General features: G+C 42.7%; 1 protein-coding gene across 1 annotated transcript in view; it reads left to right on the top strand.

The window, feature by feature from the left end:
* Window positions 1–16,533, top strand: part of mgat4a (alpha-1,3-mannosyl-glycoprotein 4-beta-N-acetylglucosaminyltransferase A) — a 263,412-nt gene that overhangs the window by 170,104 nt on the left and 76,775 nt on the right. Inside the window, exon 7 of the mRNA XM_068033329.1 lies at window positions 3,596–3,671. Coding sequence (XP_067889430.1) covers window positions 3,596–3,671 — 76 coding nt within the window. The remainder of the gene's footprint in view (window positions 1–3,595; window positions 3,672–16,533) is intronic.

The raw sequence follows: 16,533 nt of genomic DNA, 5'->3' as shown, positions 1-16,533 counted from the left end.
AGTCTGGTAGGTATCTGAAGACAGTATGTCAGCAGGCTTAGGGGGCCTACGTGGCCTTCTACACTCCCAACCACCAACCCATCCCCTCCCCCACCGCCCTACTGGAGCCGCAGCCATCAGCAGGTTACAGCCTCTTAATTGACCATCTCCAGGAAGATCTCCCAGTCGGGCGCCCTGGCAGCCAGTGTAGGGTCGCGGCCTGGAAATGGCCCCAACACATGATTATTTTTTAAAGGGCACAAGATTCCAGCCAATGTCATCAAACTGGACATTAAAATGAATTAAGTTAACACCGAAGAGGAAGAACATGCTTTTAGCTTCCCCAATTCATTTCAACATCAGTAATAGAAACCAGACCATCTGGGTATTCTGTGGAGGAATGTACACAAAAATCAAAGTGTTAAATTTTTTACTCCATTTACTTTCCTATCCTTATGAAAATTGCAAATCAGCTGCTTTCTCAGTCGTTGTATTTGCAAAACATATAAGGGAAAAGTGTTTTAGAAAACATTCTTGATTTCATGCTTTAAATGAGTAACTATGTGGTGTTTTATTTCAAAGTATGGGCATTGTAACAGTTTTTAAATGCCTGGGCGGTTGCATGACTTTGATCAGTTGAAACATAAAGGTTGCTTTATTTTACTATTGAACTTTATTTTATTTAGAATCAATACCAAAAACATAAGAATTTACAGGTGTGGTACAGTTTGAGATCAGAAAGTCTCATTGCCTGAATTTAATGTTGAACTGGAACTTGGAATTAAAACATCATCCTGGTAGTGAAAACTGCAGAATCAAGCTCTCCTAGCATGTTTGAATACCTAAACCACCAGCTCTTTGGAGTTATGTTCAGCTCAAGGTGATAACAGCTTGGGACTGTATCCAGGGCAAATTGTTTGATTAACTTGTAGCACAAGGCTTTCTATCAGGTCAAATGTAGGTAGCAGCATCATTAAATTGGCCGGACTTTTCACAGGGAAAAGGTGAACTCGGGTGAACGACAATTACCTCTACCTGGCTGTGTGTAGAAAGCACAGCGGAAGAAGGCTCCAGCCTTTTCTATCATGAAATCTAATTGATAATGCAGTCCAATCCTCTCCTAAGGACATTCTTAGGGTTATATGTAAGATTGAACCAGCAGAGGTGTTAACTTAATTCATTTTAATGTCCATCATGCATGTCTCCAGTTATGCAAGTAAATGTTGGATGATGAATTCTGTTCTTTAAGAATAAGGCCCATAATCTTAGCAAAAATAAAAAAACGTATTCAAATAGGTTGAGTGTTGAAAATTATCTCACGATTTTTTTATTTCCTTTATTAATATATTTACACAAATTAAATATATGTAATTCAGTATTTTGATCTAATTAGATCATATTAGATTTAGGCCAATTTGCATTCTAAATTCATTTTATGAACTTAGTCTCTTCAATGAAGCTGCAGTCAGACAACAGCTTTGCTGCAGTGCTAAAGTGGCTGTATAACCATAGACTGAGAATGGGGAGTGGGGGGGGTGAATTTTATGCTGTTATGCCCCCCCCATGGCAGATTCAGAGCTGGGGACAGCATAAAAGCGGGTGAGATGGCAGCTTGGGGGTGGGGGTTCTCGCCACCATCCTGCCTTGGCCAAAATTTAGTCCAGGGCAGGAAGGCTGTGAACGGCCTTCCCATACCGCCAACAATTGAACTGGACAATTAACCTGTTCACTAACACTCTGTTTGGGTTCAGTCAGGGCCACTTGGCTCCTGACCTCATTACAGCCTTGGTCCAAACATGGACAAAAGAGCTGAACTCAAGAGGTGAGATGAGAGTGATTGCCCTTGACAACAAGGCAGCATTTGACTGAGTGTGGCATCAAGGAGCCCTAGCAAGACTGGAGTCAATGGGAATCGGGGGAAAACTCTCCACTGGTTGGAGTCGTACGTAGCACAGAGAAAGATGGTTGTGATTGTTGGAGGTCAATCATCTCAGTTTCAAGATATCATTACCGGAGTTCCTCAGCGTTGTATCCTAGGCCCAACCATCTACAGCTGCTTCATCAAGGACCTTCCATCCATCATAAGGTCAGAAGTGGAGATGTTTGCTGCTGATTGCACAATATTCAGCACCATTCACGACACCTCAGATACCGAAGCAGTCCATGTTCATATGCAACAAGACCTGGACAACATTCAGGCTTGTTCTGATAAGTGGCAAATTACATTTGCAGCACACGAGTGCCAGGCAATGACCATCTCCAACAAGAGAGAATCTAACTATTTCCCCTTGACAGTTGGAGGTTTCACACCAGATGTAGAAATCACTGGGTACAATTTATTCCAATTTCCTGGAGGCTGGGTGCCCAACAGGATATTGCTGTGATATATGATGTTATCCGACCTATAAGCTGACTTTGAAATCATCGACACAATGAGTATACTAGTAGTTGCGCAAGGAGTTCAATAAGATAACTCGATTAGAATGAATTTGCCTGTCACCACCAGTTAGCAAACAAAGTTTGATGGTAATCAGTTATCTGAGGTGCATGGTCTAGATTTTGTTAAGCCAACTTCCACTACTGCCCTTTACGGGGGAGAGGAAAATATCGAACACTCATTTTTGATCAGTTTGTTATGGTATCCTGGAAATGATATCATGGAGTAGATCTTTGAAGAACAGAAATAATGGCTGCTGCACAGTTTTTAAGGAATTAAAATTCATTCAAATTAGTGCTAACCTTTCCAATGGATATTGGTACCAAGTTGATCTTATTGAGCTGCATAAGCTTAACATCAGCCAGGTCCACAGCAAAGGTTTATTCCAACTGAACTGGTTATATTGAAGGCTGACCCTTTGTTGGACATGGCAAACCTATATTATACATTTATTATGAAATTGAAGAAACCTTGTTCTGTTCAACTGATCCTTCAAACTACTTGAAAAAGGAAAGAAATTCTGCAGCTGAGTACTTCTGGATGTGAAGTACTTGCACTCATGTTTCCACTTGGTGACTTGTCAATTACTTAATATACTTGGAAAGATTTATTTTTAGGGCTCTTTTGTGGAATTATTTAAGATTGGGGTTAATTTGAGAAGCTTTGTTGCCAGCACAGGTGAATATGGGGTGTAACACCAGAGCCCCAATTCTCCGACCTACATGTGATCATCTCAAGGTTCTGCGATAGAAGAGACTTGATATGTATTACTTGCACTAAAAGAAAATCAAGAGAATGACAAACTCTGACCGTACCAACGATGAGAGTTGCCATTAAGCACATCTTTTTGCCTTGTATTGATTTCAGAATATTTTGTCTGTTTGCAAATGGATTGGAAGCTTCTTTGACGATGATTTGTTCGGGTAGAAACAAACAAGATGGCTCCTGATGCCAATAAAAACAGATAAAATAAACTGCCTCCTTGCCAGATAACAGTCATTCTAGAATTGTTGAGGATGTTGGGGCTACTTGAATACTTCACAAGAATTCTAATTTCTCGAAGGAAGCCCTTCCAATATGATTTTCCATGAACAATTAAATTATTGCACTAAAACTCGATTTAATTTGGGTAGTTAAATTTTTATCCATTTATAAACCGGTTTCTGTGCTATTTTTCAGATGGCGAACAAAACAGAATTTGGATTATTGCTTCCTTATGATGTATGCCCAAAAAAAGGGGATTTATTATGTTCAGGTAATTATCTACACTTTTAATGAGATTTCTTTGCAAGTCGCTTTATATTTCCTTTATATTTGCAGTTTCTTGACGTCGCTTGTCTTCCCTCAGTTGAGAGGGTGGGTGGGAGTTTTTCTCCCAGGCTAATGCCAACATTTGTCTTTGCCCAGCCACTGCAGTGGTGGTGGGTGGTGTTGGTGGTTGTGCAGGATAGGTTTTGGTCATGGCTTTTTTTCTGCTGCTGTGATGGAGCAGCACGTTGGAGCATGGCCGCACTTTGCCAGAGCACATTAATGCATGGGTTCGCAGCTCCAATTCACACCCACCCCCATCCCCCGCACTCCACAACAAATATTCTCACCTTTGGTGTGTTGAACAGACACTTGGGTAATTCTTCACTGGGAGGGAGAGTAGTCCCAAGATGTTTATTGCTCATTTCCTGACAGTTGGTTTTGGTGTAACATGGATAGAAATCTGGGACGACTTCACCAACTTTTGGTAATTGGTGCAGAATTGGAATCGGTCTTGAAGAAAACACTATCGTTGCATCAACAACTACTTTCACCTTTAGCATAATAAAACATCCCAAGGCACTTCAGTGGAGCGTTATCAGGCAAAATTTGATGCAGAGCCACATGAGAGATTAGGACAAGTGTCCAAAAGCTTGGTTCAAAGGGGAATATTTTAAGGAGCATCTTGGAGGAGAGAGATGTGGAGAGGTTTAGACACTTTGATTTCTATAGTGCCTATAATGTAGAAAAATGTCCCAAGGCACTTCTTCGAAGTGTAATCAAAAATAGATGCTGAGCCAAAGAGGCGTTAGGAGGAATGGCCAAAGTTTTGGTTGAAGAGGTCGATTTTAAGGAGAGTTTTAAAGGAAAGTGAGGTGCAGAGGCAGAGGGATTTAGGGGTGGAATCCCAGAGTGTGGGGTCTAAGTAGCTAAAGGCACAATTATCAGCGGTGTCATGAAATAATTGGTAATACATAGGAGAGCAGAGCTTGGGAGTTGGGGGTTGCAGGACTGAATTAGGTTAACAGAAATAGAGAGAGGGAGCCCAGGAAGGATTCAAATATGGGGGAGAGAATTTTATGTTGGATGCAAGTGGGGACTAGGAATGTAGATCAGCAAGAATAGGGATACTGGATGAGAGGGATTTGGTGTCCTGAATTGAATATGGGTACCAGAGTTTAGGATAATGGGAGAGCCCCCACCACCAACCCCCCAGGAGATCATTGGAATAGTAGAGTCTGGAACTGTCATAGGCCTGATTGAGAGTTTCAGCAACAGATGGGCAGAGGTTATGTTATGGGAGATGGGACATCTTTGTGATGGATTGAATGAAGAGGTTTTATTTGTTGTTGTCGTTTGGCAGATGAATACGTTTCTTACACTAAGAATAATGGATATCTGTGAGCAATTACAGTGTAACAATCTTGAAGGTTTAAAGTGGCTTAAACTATGAGTAATTCTCACCAGTAATTTTAACACTGAGATTAGAATGTATTCTTTGTATCACTCGAGGGAATCCATTATCGCAATTGCATACTGCTTCAATTTTCTGAGATATTTTGTTTTTGTCAGTAGCGGTTATGCAATCCTTATCCTAGATTTGTGATAATATTCTCTTGAGCATTAATGATTACTAGTCACAGCACATTTCATTGAAAATTTGCATGTACAGTCGATCATCGGGTAAATCTACGTACATTTAAAAACAAATACAGACAAATTTGAAAAATACTGCAGTATGATGAGCTCATATCTGCAAAATCAGGGAGGCCAAAATAGTACAAATTGAAATAATGCCAATGGTGTGTTTAGTATGACAGTTACCATAATTGGCAATAAGGAAGCCATTATAAAAATGTCTTAACAGTAAGTATAGTTGGTTGTCAGAAATAGGACGATAAATTGGTCAGGTCATTACATAGTTGTTGAGATGGTGGTGCTTTTCCCAAAAATTCTTGATTCACTAATCCAATATATAAACAGCCATAATGACTACACCTAGTGCAAGTGAATTCAGAGTTTGTGATAGTCTGGATGACCATTTTCCCTTTCCTCTTTTCTTTCCTCTCCTTTCCTTAGGTTATATTTTGCTCCTCCTTTGCTTCATGAGCTTAGCATCACAGCAGGGATGTGCCTAGCCAAATGATATTGTGCTACTAGACGCCGTGTAGCAAACTGTCCCCAGGTTTCTATGCTGCTTGCTTAAGAGTTTCTTCTCCCCCACAATGTGTCCTTATAACAGTTGGAACAATCCTCCATGGGAGCACTTACTTACTTTCAGCTGCCTTTCGACATCTGAAAATGTGTCCAGATCTTTTCGCATGAGCCTTGATTACCACATTGACAAGTCAGCTTGAGCAGGTACTTGGGGCCTGATTTTTAGGCCCCACTGGGGCAGGGAATGGAGGGGGTGGGCAGGAGCTAAAAATACTGCTGCTGGCCTGCATGCTGATTCCCAGCTCCATCTTGTCCCCGGGCTATTTTCACAGAGGCGGGATGGGGGTGGTGGGGCTGGCTGTGCTACCCTTCCGCACACAGTGGTTAGCTGATCAGGCTCATTAAGGTCAATTAAAAGAGGCCAACTGGGATTTTCCAGTCAGTCTCCAGGTTCCCTCAGGGGGTGGGGGCCTCCAGGCGGCAGACCAGTGGGGACCATCACTTCAGATCGGCCAAGAGGACCTTGAATGCCTGTGCGCAGCAGCAGCCACAGGCTCAAGTGGAGAGAATCCCCCTCCACCGTGGTAACCTGGCTGCAAAAAAACATTTTTTATTTAAACTTTTAAAAATGTTGAAGGGAGGGTACCTCCATTTTGAAGTGCCCTCTCCCTCACTTATCTTCCATTGCATCCTGCTGATGTTTCAAGCTGGAAGGCCTCTGATTGGCCCTCCAGCTTCAAGACCCCTCCTGCCATCTTTAATTTCCCGGCGAGCCTGTCCTATGGCCATTAATTGGCTGCTCCAGGAAAATCATAGTGAATGGCTGCTTCCCACATGGTACGGGCTTCTAATCTACATTTGAGCCTGAAAGCAGGGTTCAGAGGCCCAGGGAAAATCCAGCCCTTAGTTTCTGGCATTTTATTGTCAATAGATTTCATGATGGTGTGAAGGCTGTGGAAAAGAAAATTTTCAAGATCTTTGACATGGCAACTTGTAGACATTCTAAGTCTCTCACCTGTAGGGAAGAGATTACAAGCCAGTTAGACTGACATCGGTCAATGGGTAAGTGCTGGAATCTATTATTAAGCAAGTCTTAGCAATGCACTTAGAAAGGCATGGTATGATCAGAACAAGTCAACATGGTTTTACCAAAGGGAAATCCTGTTTGACAAATTTATTAGGGTATTTTGGGGATGTAACTAGTAGGGTAGACAAAGTAGATGTAGTATACTTGGATTTTCAAAAGACATTCCATAAGGTACCAAACGAAAGGTTTATACACAAGATGGGGGCTAATGGAGTTGCAGGTGATATATTGGTATGGATAGAGGATTGGTTAACAGACAGGAAGTGGAGAGTAGCGATAAATGGGGCATTTTCAAGTTGGCAGGCTGTGACTAGTGGAGTCCACGAGGATCAGTGCTGGGGCCTCAGCTATTTACAATCTATCTTAATGACTTAGATGAAGAGACTGAGGGTAATGTATCTAAGTTTGCCAATGATACAAAGCTAGGTGGAAATGCAAACTGTGACGAGGACACAAGGAAGCTGCAAAGAGATATAGACAGGTTAAGTGAATGGGCAACAAGGTGGCAGATGGAGTGTAATGTGGGGAAGTGTGAGGTTATTCACATGGTTGCAAGAATAGAAAAGCAGAATATTTTTTAAAAGTCGTGAAACTTGTGAATATTGATATCCAGAGGGACCTGGGTATACTTGTACAAGGAACACAAAAAGTTAGCATGTAGGTACAGCAAGCAATTAGGAAAGCAAATGGCATGCTGGCCTTTGTTGCAAGGGAATTGGAGTGCAAGAATAAAGAAGTCTTGGCACAATTTTACAGGGCTTTGGTGAGACCACATTTGGATTACTGTGTGCAGGTTTGGTCTCCATATTTAAGGAAGAATATACTTCCATTGGAGCCAGTACAGTGAAGGCTCACTAGCTTGGTCCCTGGGATGAGAGCTTTGTCCTATGATAGGCTTAGAAAATTAGGTCTATATTCTCTGTGATGTAGAGGAATGAGAGGTGATCTCATTGAAACATTCAAGATTATGAAGGGGTTTGACACTGTCAGATGCTGAGACGTTGTTTCCCTTAGCTGGGGAATCTAGAACAAGGGGGCACAGTTTCAGGATAACGGGATGATCATTTAGGATTGAGATGAAGAGAAATTTCTTCACTCAAAGGGCTGAATCTTTGAAATTCTCTATCCCAGAGGGTTGTGGATGCTCCATCATTGAATATATTTAAGGCTAGGAGGGATGGATTTTGGCTTGTTCAGGGAATCAAGGGATATGGGGAGCAGGCGAGAGAGTGGAGTTGAAGCCAAGGATCAGTCATGATCAAATTGAATGGTAGAGCAGGCTCGATTTGGGAGCGGGGGGTGAGGGGGTCTTCTCCTGCTCCCATTTTTTATTATCTTAAACCATTGTCATATCCACTTTAAGCTTCTACTTGATTTTGAAGCTTTATTGATCCCATATATGTTTTTCAGAGAGCTGAGCAGGCCTTCTGCAATAGATGAAATACTTCTTTATACAGAGTTGCATCTGAAGATAAAATGATATCCAATTGTTGGACTGTGTTTAGTTGCATTCCCGGAGATAGTGATGCGTACTGTGAATGACGTGTTGTTGAAATATAACCTGAGTCATCTTTAGGCCTATGCAATCGGCTGTTTAGGAAAGCTTTTCCCTCTAGTGACCAGCTTGGGCCAATATATCAATGCATTTGAAAATGACCTACCATGGCTCCCGGTCTGGCAACTCTTTTTTTTAAAAATAATTTCATCCTTCAATTGGCTAGGCCCTAAGCTCTGAAATTCCCTCACTAACCCTGTCTGCCCCTTTACCCCTCTCTCCTCCTTTCAGATGTTCATTAAAGCCTACCTCTGATCAAGCTTCTGGTCATTTACCCTATGGGACGCGGTGTCAAATTTTGTTTGATCACATTCCTATGAAGTGCCTTGGGATGTTTTGCTATGTTGAAGGCGCTATACAAGTGCAAGTTGTTACAGTTACGTGAAATTCTGTAAAAATGCACAGCATTCCCTCCATCACGAGATCAGAAGTGGGGAAGTTCGCTGATGATTGTATGATATTAATTACTATTCGCAACTCCGCAGACACTCAAGCAGTCCATGTCCAAATGCAGCAAGACCTGGACAACATTCAGACTTGGGCTGATAAGTGGCAAGTAACATTCGTGCCGCATGAATACCAGGCAATGACTATCTCCAACAAGAGAGAATCTAACCACCTCCCCTTGACAGTCAATGGCATTACAATTGCTGAATCCTCCACCGTCAACATCCTGGGGGTTACCATTGACCAGAAACTGAACTGCAACAGCCATGTAAATACAATGGCTACAAGAGCAGGTCAGAGGCTGGGAATTCTGTAGCGGGTAACTCACCTCTTGTCTCCCCAAAGCCTGTCCACCATCTATAAGGCACAAGTCAGGAGTGTGATAGAATACTCTCCACTTGCCTGGATGAATGCGGCTCCAACAACTCAGGAAGCCCAACACCTCCAGGGCAAAGCAGCCCTCCCTCCATCACTGACACACAGTGGCAGCAGTGTATACCATCTACAAGGTGCACTTCAGCAACTCACCAAGGCTTCTTTGACAGAATCTTCCAAACACGCGACCTCTATGACTTAGAAGGACAAGGGCAGCAGATGTGTGGAAACACCACAATCTGCATGATCCCCTTCAAGCCACACATCATCCTGACTTGAAAATATATCATCGTTCCTTCACTGACACTGGATCAAAATCCTGAAATTCCCTCCCTAACAGCACTGTGGGTGTACCCGCACCAGATGGCTTGCAGTGGTTCAAGAAGGCAGCTCACCACCACCTTCTTGAGGGCAATTAGGGATGGGCAACAAATGCTGGCCTAGCCAGCAACACCCATATCCCATGAAATGAATTTTTAAAAATGTTTTACAGCAGCAGAAGCTGCAGAGCCCAAAGCAGCCATAAATGTAATCTACGAGATGAATTTGTGTTTAAAACCATGAAGGCAAATGAAATAAAAATCAGCACAGGAGCAAATTGAAGATCAGTCAGTGAAATCTGGCCATTTAATAATGTGTTAATGTCCGTGACTAAAACTGTCAAAAATTCCTGTAGAACTGCATTACTTCTAGTGTGAAAGCATTGGTTCAATAGCTACCAATTTTAAAACTTCTATCACATTATGGTTACATTACATATTTATACAAATCAGAAAGTCAAGCTCTTTTACTGAATTGAAAAGCACAGCCTGCACTATGTTTTCATGTGACTTCATATATTGAGATCTGTTCAGCTTCCTGGAAAGACTTTGAAGCTTTAAGTGTAGACTTAACCACGTGTTTTAATTACTGTTTTTTAAAAAAAAATAATGGTAACAGCCGCCGTTAGTGACTATAAATGCTCTTTGGCCTATATACTCGCATCTGTTTACTGTGCTGCACAGCAGGATATATTGAATCAAAATCAGATTCTGTTAACTATTGACCAGGGCTCCCACATATCATAGTGTGTATTCAAAAACCCCAAATGTGTTCCAGTTTAGCTTCTCAAAATCCAGCTTTATATCAACATACAAAATGAAATAATTAAGACCAAAGCAAAATACTGTGGATGCTAGAAATCTGAAATACACAGAAAATGCTGGAAATACTCAGCAGGTCTGGGAGAAAGAGTTAACGTTTCAGGTCACTTGCCTTTCATCAGAACTAGCAAAAGTTGGGGATGAAACAGTTTTTGAACAGGTACAGAGGCAGGGAGAGTGGGGGTGGGATGGACTTGTGGGGGAGAACAGAAAGAACAAAGGGAAAGTCTGATAGGGTGGAAGGCAGGAGAGATTAAATTACAAAATTTGCGAAAAATTATGCAAGGCAAAAGGGGATGGTAATGGGATAAATAAACAAAAGATGGCTCTAGAGGAGCTGAAAATGGCAACAGCAGAACCATTAACAGCATCTGCTGTCTGAAAAAACAGGAGCAGTCGTTATGATCTGAAATTGTTGAGCTCATGGGCAGAATTTTATTCTGCCCTTGGAGGCAGGGGGGAAAACAAAATGGCAGGGGGCAACGTTGCCCAAGACAAGGCAGAGGGGCCCATTACCACAGGGAGGCATAGCCAGGTAAAGCCTGTCGGCCTACTAGTGGAGTCGGGGGAGTTCCTTCTTTTGGGGGCAATCCAGAGCCCCTGGAGGGCACCCCAGCAGCAGTTGCGACTCCCCCCGGGAAGACCCCTCGCTATCCTCATTGACAGGCACCCCCTCTCACCTCATCGCCGGAGCCTGCCTCACTGGCCCAATGACCCTGACCCCCGCTCACCTGTCCCGGGTTCTTCTCCTCCTTCGGTACTGCAGGGCCTCCATCGCTGCAGTCGCCACTGCTCCCTGTGGCGCTGCCAGTACTGAAGAGCTGCCAGCCTTCCAATTGGCAGTGTCCCCGAAAACAGGGAGGGGGGTGGGGCAGTCAATTATCTGCCCATCAAATGGCTTCGGGGCAGGGTTCCCCCCCCCCCACACACCCACCTTCCGGTCCGCCACCAAGACCCCCATCACCAGAATAAAATGTAGCCCCATAATATATATATGAAATAATTAAAGTTGTTCCACTGGAACCTTGGCAATGTGCTGTTTGAAATTTTTATTACTTCTCTAATTCATAGAATAGTACAGCAAGAAGGAGACCATTTGACCAATCAAGCCTGCACCAGCTCTTTTGTGGAGCAGTTAGTCCCACTCCCCTGCTCTTTCCCCAGAACCCTGCAATTTTTTTATCCTTCAAGTATCATTCAATTCCCTTTTGAAGGCTGCTATTGAATCTATGTCCACCATCCTCCTAGACATACCAAATTCATTTGAAATAGTTTTCTTTTTTAAAAAAAGACCTGAATAGAGAAGAGAGATGAATTGTGGAAAACAGATATCACGGTAACCTAAGATTGTATAATAATTACAAAATGTAATTGTAAATTCTAAGAACTTTTTCAAACTTTTTGAAAACTTGCAATCAAACTATATGATGGAAGCGAACCATCCTTCTGCTTTTTAATGGTCGCTGTGACTTGAACAAATGCATGTTACTGTTTGCATGACTCTTGAAAACTTATTTGAGGCTTAGCAACTAGTTAACATTTATCAGCAAGCCCATCCTCCCTGGATTGACCAGTTAACCATTTTCTATTTTACACTTCATTCCGACTGTAACTCTGAAATAAAGACACCCTGCACAAGACCCTTGCATCCTCTTAAAAGTATTCATCTTCATGTCGCTGTGTGTCTGAACATGCATACATGCAAAAGAGCATATATTAAACAACACCCTGTAGTGTTGCTCACAATGAGTTGAGTGATGTGTTCTTTTTATAAAGACATTTTATTATGCTAAGAGCTGTGTCCCTCTTAAGGCAACAGACTAAATGTTCTGAAGTAAATGTATGTTCAGGTTGCTTGAGTTTAATTGTTTGATCAGAGAATGTTATATTGCATTTGTCAGTTTTGCTTGAATGTCAGAAACACTGTATGTTAAGTAATTGGCATTGTTACCCATCAGATCACCTGTGGCACTGTTCGTATTGGAGGATGGTGGCGTATGGGGTGACGATGATGTAGTGGTTAGGTCACTGAACCAGTAATTCAGAGGCCTAGATTAATGCCCTGGGGACATGGGTTCAAATCCCACCACGGCAGCTGATGGAAATTAAATTCAATTAATTAATAAATTCAGTTAATAAATGAATGTGGAATTGAAAGCTAGCCTCATTAATGGTGCCATGAAACTATCATCGATTGTTGTAAAAAAAAAAATCATCTGGTTCACTAATTTCCTTTTAGGTCCTTACCTGGTCTGGCCTACACGTGACTCCAGACCCACAGCAATGTGGTTGACTCTTAACTATTCTCTGAAATGGCCTAGAAAGCCACTCAGTTGTCAAGGGCAAATAGGGATGAGCGACAAATGCTGGCCTTGCCAGCAACACCCAGATCCTATGAAAGAATTTTTTAAAAGTGTTGGTAGTGGCCATGCACTTTTACAACAAAGCAGTGTTAGACTATGTATTGTATTAAAATTTTTATTATACTATAGATTTATAGTGATTGAATAAGCCAAATTCAGTTTTTAATGTATGGTATTCTGGGATTTTTACTGGGATTTTAAGGAATAAATTCCACAATGCCATTCATTTGCCGTGCAAACCTTAATTAAGTGGTCTTGATTATTGTATATGTTCATTTACACTGGTCCTTACTTTTTATCATCCAAGGTATACAGAATTGGTAGGCAACATATAACATGATAGGTAGGTATATAAGGTTTAGCAGAATTAGGGAGGGGTATTGAGCAGGAGCTGTTGGGCTTTGGTAGCACGGGGCAGTGGTTCTGAGGCATGGCAGTAATGTAGAGGAGGAACCTGGGGTTTAATAGCACTGGCAGGAAGAGATTGGGGTTTGAGACTAATAAGGAAAGATTTTGAAGGTTTGGCAGCACTGGTATGGGGGTGGGGGGTGGTGAGCGGGTGGTGGCTGGGTGAAGAGTTGATGACAAAATTTGGCAGTGAAGTAGATAAAGAGATATTAGCGCAGCTGACCAAACTCTTGATTAAATTGATAGGTTCTAAGGCACGTTTTAAAGGAGGGGTAAAGAGTGAGAGGAGTTTAGGGAGAGAATTCCAGAACTTGGTCTTCAGCAGCTGAAGGCACGTTGCCAATGGTGGGATGATGATAAATTGGGGATACGCAAGAGGCCAGAATTGGAGGAGTGCAGAGATCTCTGAGGGATTCTCAGCACTGCCTCCAGTACGGAGGAGGGTGATGGAACTTGGCAAGTATCACTAGTGAAGGAAATTCTGGGTGGTACATGTCCATGGGGAAGGGAGCCTTGGGATCTTGGACTGCTGGGCAAGGGATCCTACAAATGGTAAGCACAGTGGAGAAGTGTTTGTAAACTCTGATGTCTGACTGCACTCAGAGATGTCGGGGTTCCTAATATCTGGAAGCATGGTGAAAGGGGGTTGATCTAGAAGCACACAGAAGGAGACTTTAGAATCTGACAACAATGACGGGCACATAGATCCACTAGAATGCAGCCATATGCAGACTGTGAAGCATAGGGATAACTTGCATTCCGTCAACTCGTGCTTATGTAATTCGTGCAGCTGTGGACCAAAGTTACTTTCTTCCTATTTCACCACAAATTTGAAGATTTGAAAGGGGCTTGTGGTTTGTTGGTTTGTTTGATTGCACACTCTGGCCTGTGTGCAGCTTTTGGTTCCATATTGATCTGTCCCAAGTTACTTTTTCTAAATAATCCTATTTACAAATTAATGTGTTAAATAGTTTAGTCTGTTACAAAAATAATGACTGGCATGGTTGATGATGCAGGTCTTCTGATGTAACGTACAGTGTAGTGTAATTCTATGTTCTGTTAAGTAGCGAGTTTATAATAGAGGGAAGGTTGTTGTCCCTGGGGCACCCTATTTTCCAAATACTAAATGCACGAGGTTAAGCTTCAGATGAGCGGGATTGTGGGTTGCCACTAGAAGTTGCCTTTTGCGTTGCATGCGAGAAAAATGTATTGGGATCAAGGCCAAATTGTACCGAGGACTATCAAGACACAAGCATTCCTCTCATACAGTATATTATGTGGTAGATTCTAATGCCAGCGGGAGGCCCAGCCCATTTTTAAGATAGGGCCTCATTAACATAAGTGGTGAGCGGGTGTCCCGATAGAGCTTGTTAGCTTCAGCTGGCACAATATCAGGCGTCTTGGAAGCTAGTAGGTGCGACTAGGGTGGGGGCTGGTAGGAATGCTTGAAGTCCAGGGTGGCAGCAACCCAGGTTATTTTTCTATACCCAAGAAGCACTCTTCCGGCCCCAGAAGAAAAGTTTTAACTATCACTTGAAGGGCCTATTCCACTACCTGCCAGTTTTTACTGAGCAGTGCACTCAAGATGGACATTCAGCCCATTAGCATCTAAAATGTCATCAAGACTCTGTATGTCATAGGACCTCAATTTGAATAGATTAATGAAGCTTCTTTCCTATTTGGGTGGGTGCCTTAGTTGACGGGATAAATGAGAGTAGATTAGGGATGAGCGGTAAGCCTACCTCCTCCATTTTAACTCTGCTACCAGGCAGAGGGAGTTAGATTCCCCCCCTATATGTTAGAGTCATAGAATTATACAGCACAGAAACAGGCCCTTCGGCCCATCGTGTCTGTGCCAGCCATCAAGTACCTAACTATTCTAATCCCATTTTCCAGCACTTGGCCCATAGCCTTGTATGCTATGGCATTTCAAGTGTTCATCTAAGTACTTCTTAAATGTTGAGGGTTCCTGCCTCTACCATCTCTTCAGGCAGTGTGTTCCAGATTCCAACCACCCTCTGGGTGAAAATTTTTTTCCTCAAATCCCCTCTAAACCTCCTGTCCCTTACTTTAAATCTATGCCCCCTGGTTATTGACCCCTCCGCTAAGGGAAAAAGTTTCTTCCTATCTAATCTATCAATGCCCCTCATAAATTTTGTATACCTCAATCATGTCCCCCCTCAGCCTTCTCTGCTCGAAGGAAACCAACCCTAGCCTTTTCAGTCTCTCTTCATAGATGAAATGCTTCAGCTCAGGCAACATCCTGGTGAATTTCCTCTGCACCCTCTCCAGTGTAATCACATCCTTCCTATAGTGTGGTGCCCAGAACTGTACACAGTACTCCAGCTGTGGCCTAACTAGCGTTTTATACAGCTCCATCATAACCTCCCTCCTCTTGTATTCTATGCCTCGGCTGATAAAGGCAAGTATCCCATATGCCTTCCTGACCACCTTATCTACCTGTGCTGCTGCCTTCAGTGATCTATGGACAAGTACATCAAGGTCCCTCTGACCTTCTGTACTTCCTAGGGTCCTACCATCTATTGTATATTCCCTTGCCTTGTTAGTCCTCCCAAAATGCATCACCTCACACTTGTCAGGATTAAATTCCATTTGCCACTGCTTCGCCCATCTTACCAGCCCATCTATATCGTCCTGTAATCTGAGGCTTTCCTCCTCACTATTTACAACACCACCAATTTTCGTGTCATCTGCGAACTTACTTATCATACCTCCTATATTCACGTCTAAATCATTAAGTACGCTACAAACAGTGAGGGTCCCAGCACCGATCCCTGCAGTACACCACTGGTAACAGAATGTTGAACGGTATTGTAAAGCAATCCATCCTGAGTCCTGACCATGTAATCAATAAAATGACCTTCTCAATAAAGGCAGCTCTGTTAAAAGTATAGGCTGAACTATTATCCATTGTCAACTTGTGTATAGATTCATGGAGTTTATTGGTTTGTATAGGGGATAGTTGATCATCTTGAACCCCTGATCGAAAGTTTTTCCCCCTCCCACCCTGTTCATGCTCCCCTTATTCTCTTTATCATTGCAAGTCAACAAGTCAGGAGTGTGATGGAATACTCTCCACTTGCCTGGATGGGTGCAGCTCCAACAACACTCAAGAAGCTTAACACCATCCAGGCCAAAGCAGCCCACTTGATTGACACCCCATCTACAAACATTCACTCCCTCCACCACTGACACATAGTGGCAGCAGTGTGTACCATATACAAGATGCACTGCAACAATTCACCAAGGCTCCTTGAACAGCACCTTCCGAACCCGCGACCTGTACCACCTATAAGGACAAAGGCAGCAGATGC

The sequence above is a fragment of the Heterodontus francisci genome, chromosome 6 (genome assembly GCF_036365525.1).
Source record: "Heterodontus francisci isolate sHetFra1 chromosome 6, sHetFra1.hap1, whole genome shotgun sequence".
Classification (NCBI taxonomy): Eukaryota; Metazoa; Chordata; class Chondrichthyes; order Heterodontiformes; family Heterodontidae; genus Heterodontus; species Heterodontus francisci.
The sequence above is the reverse complement of the archived record's forward strand: the minus strand, read 5'-3'. Positions and strand labels throughout refer to the sequence as shown.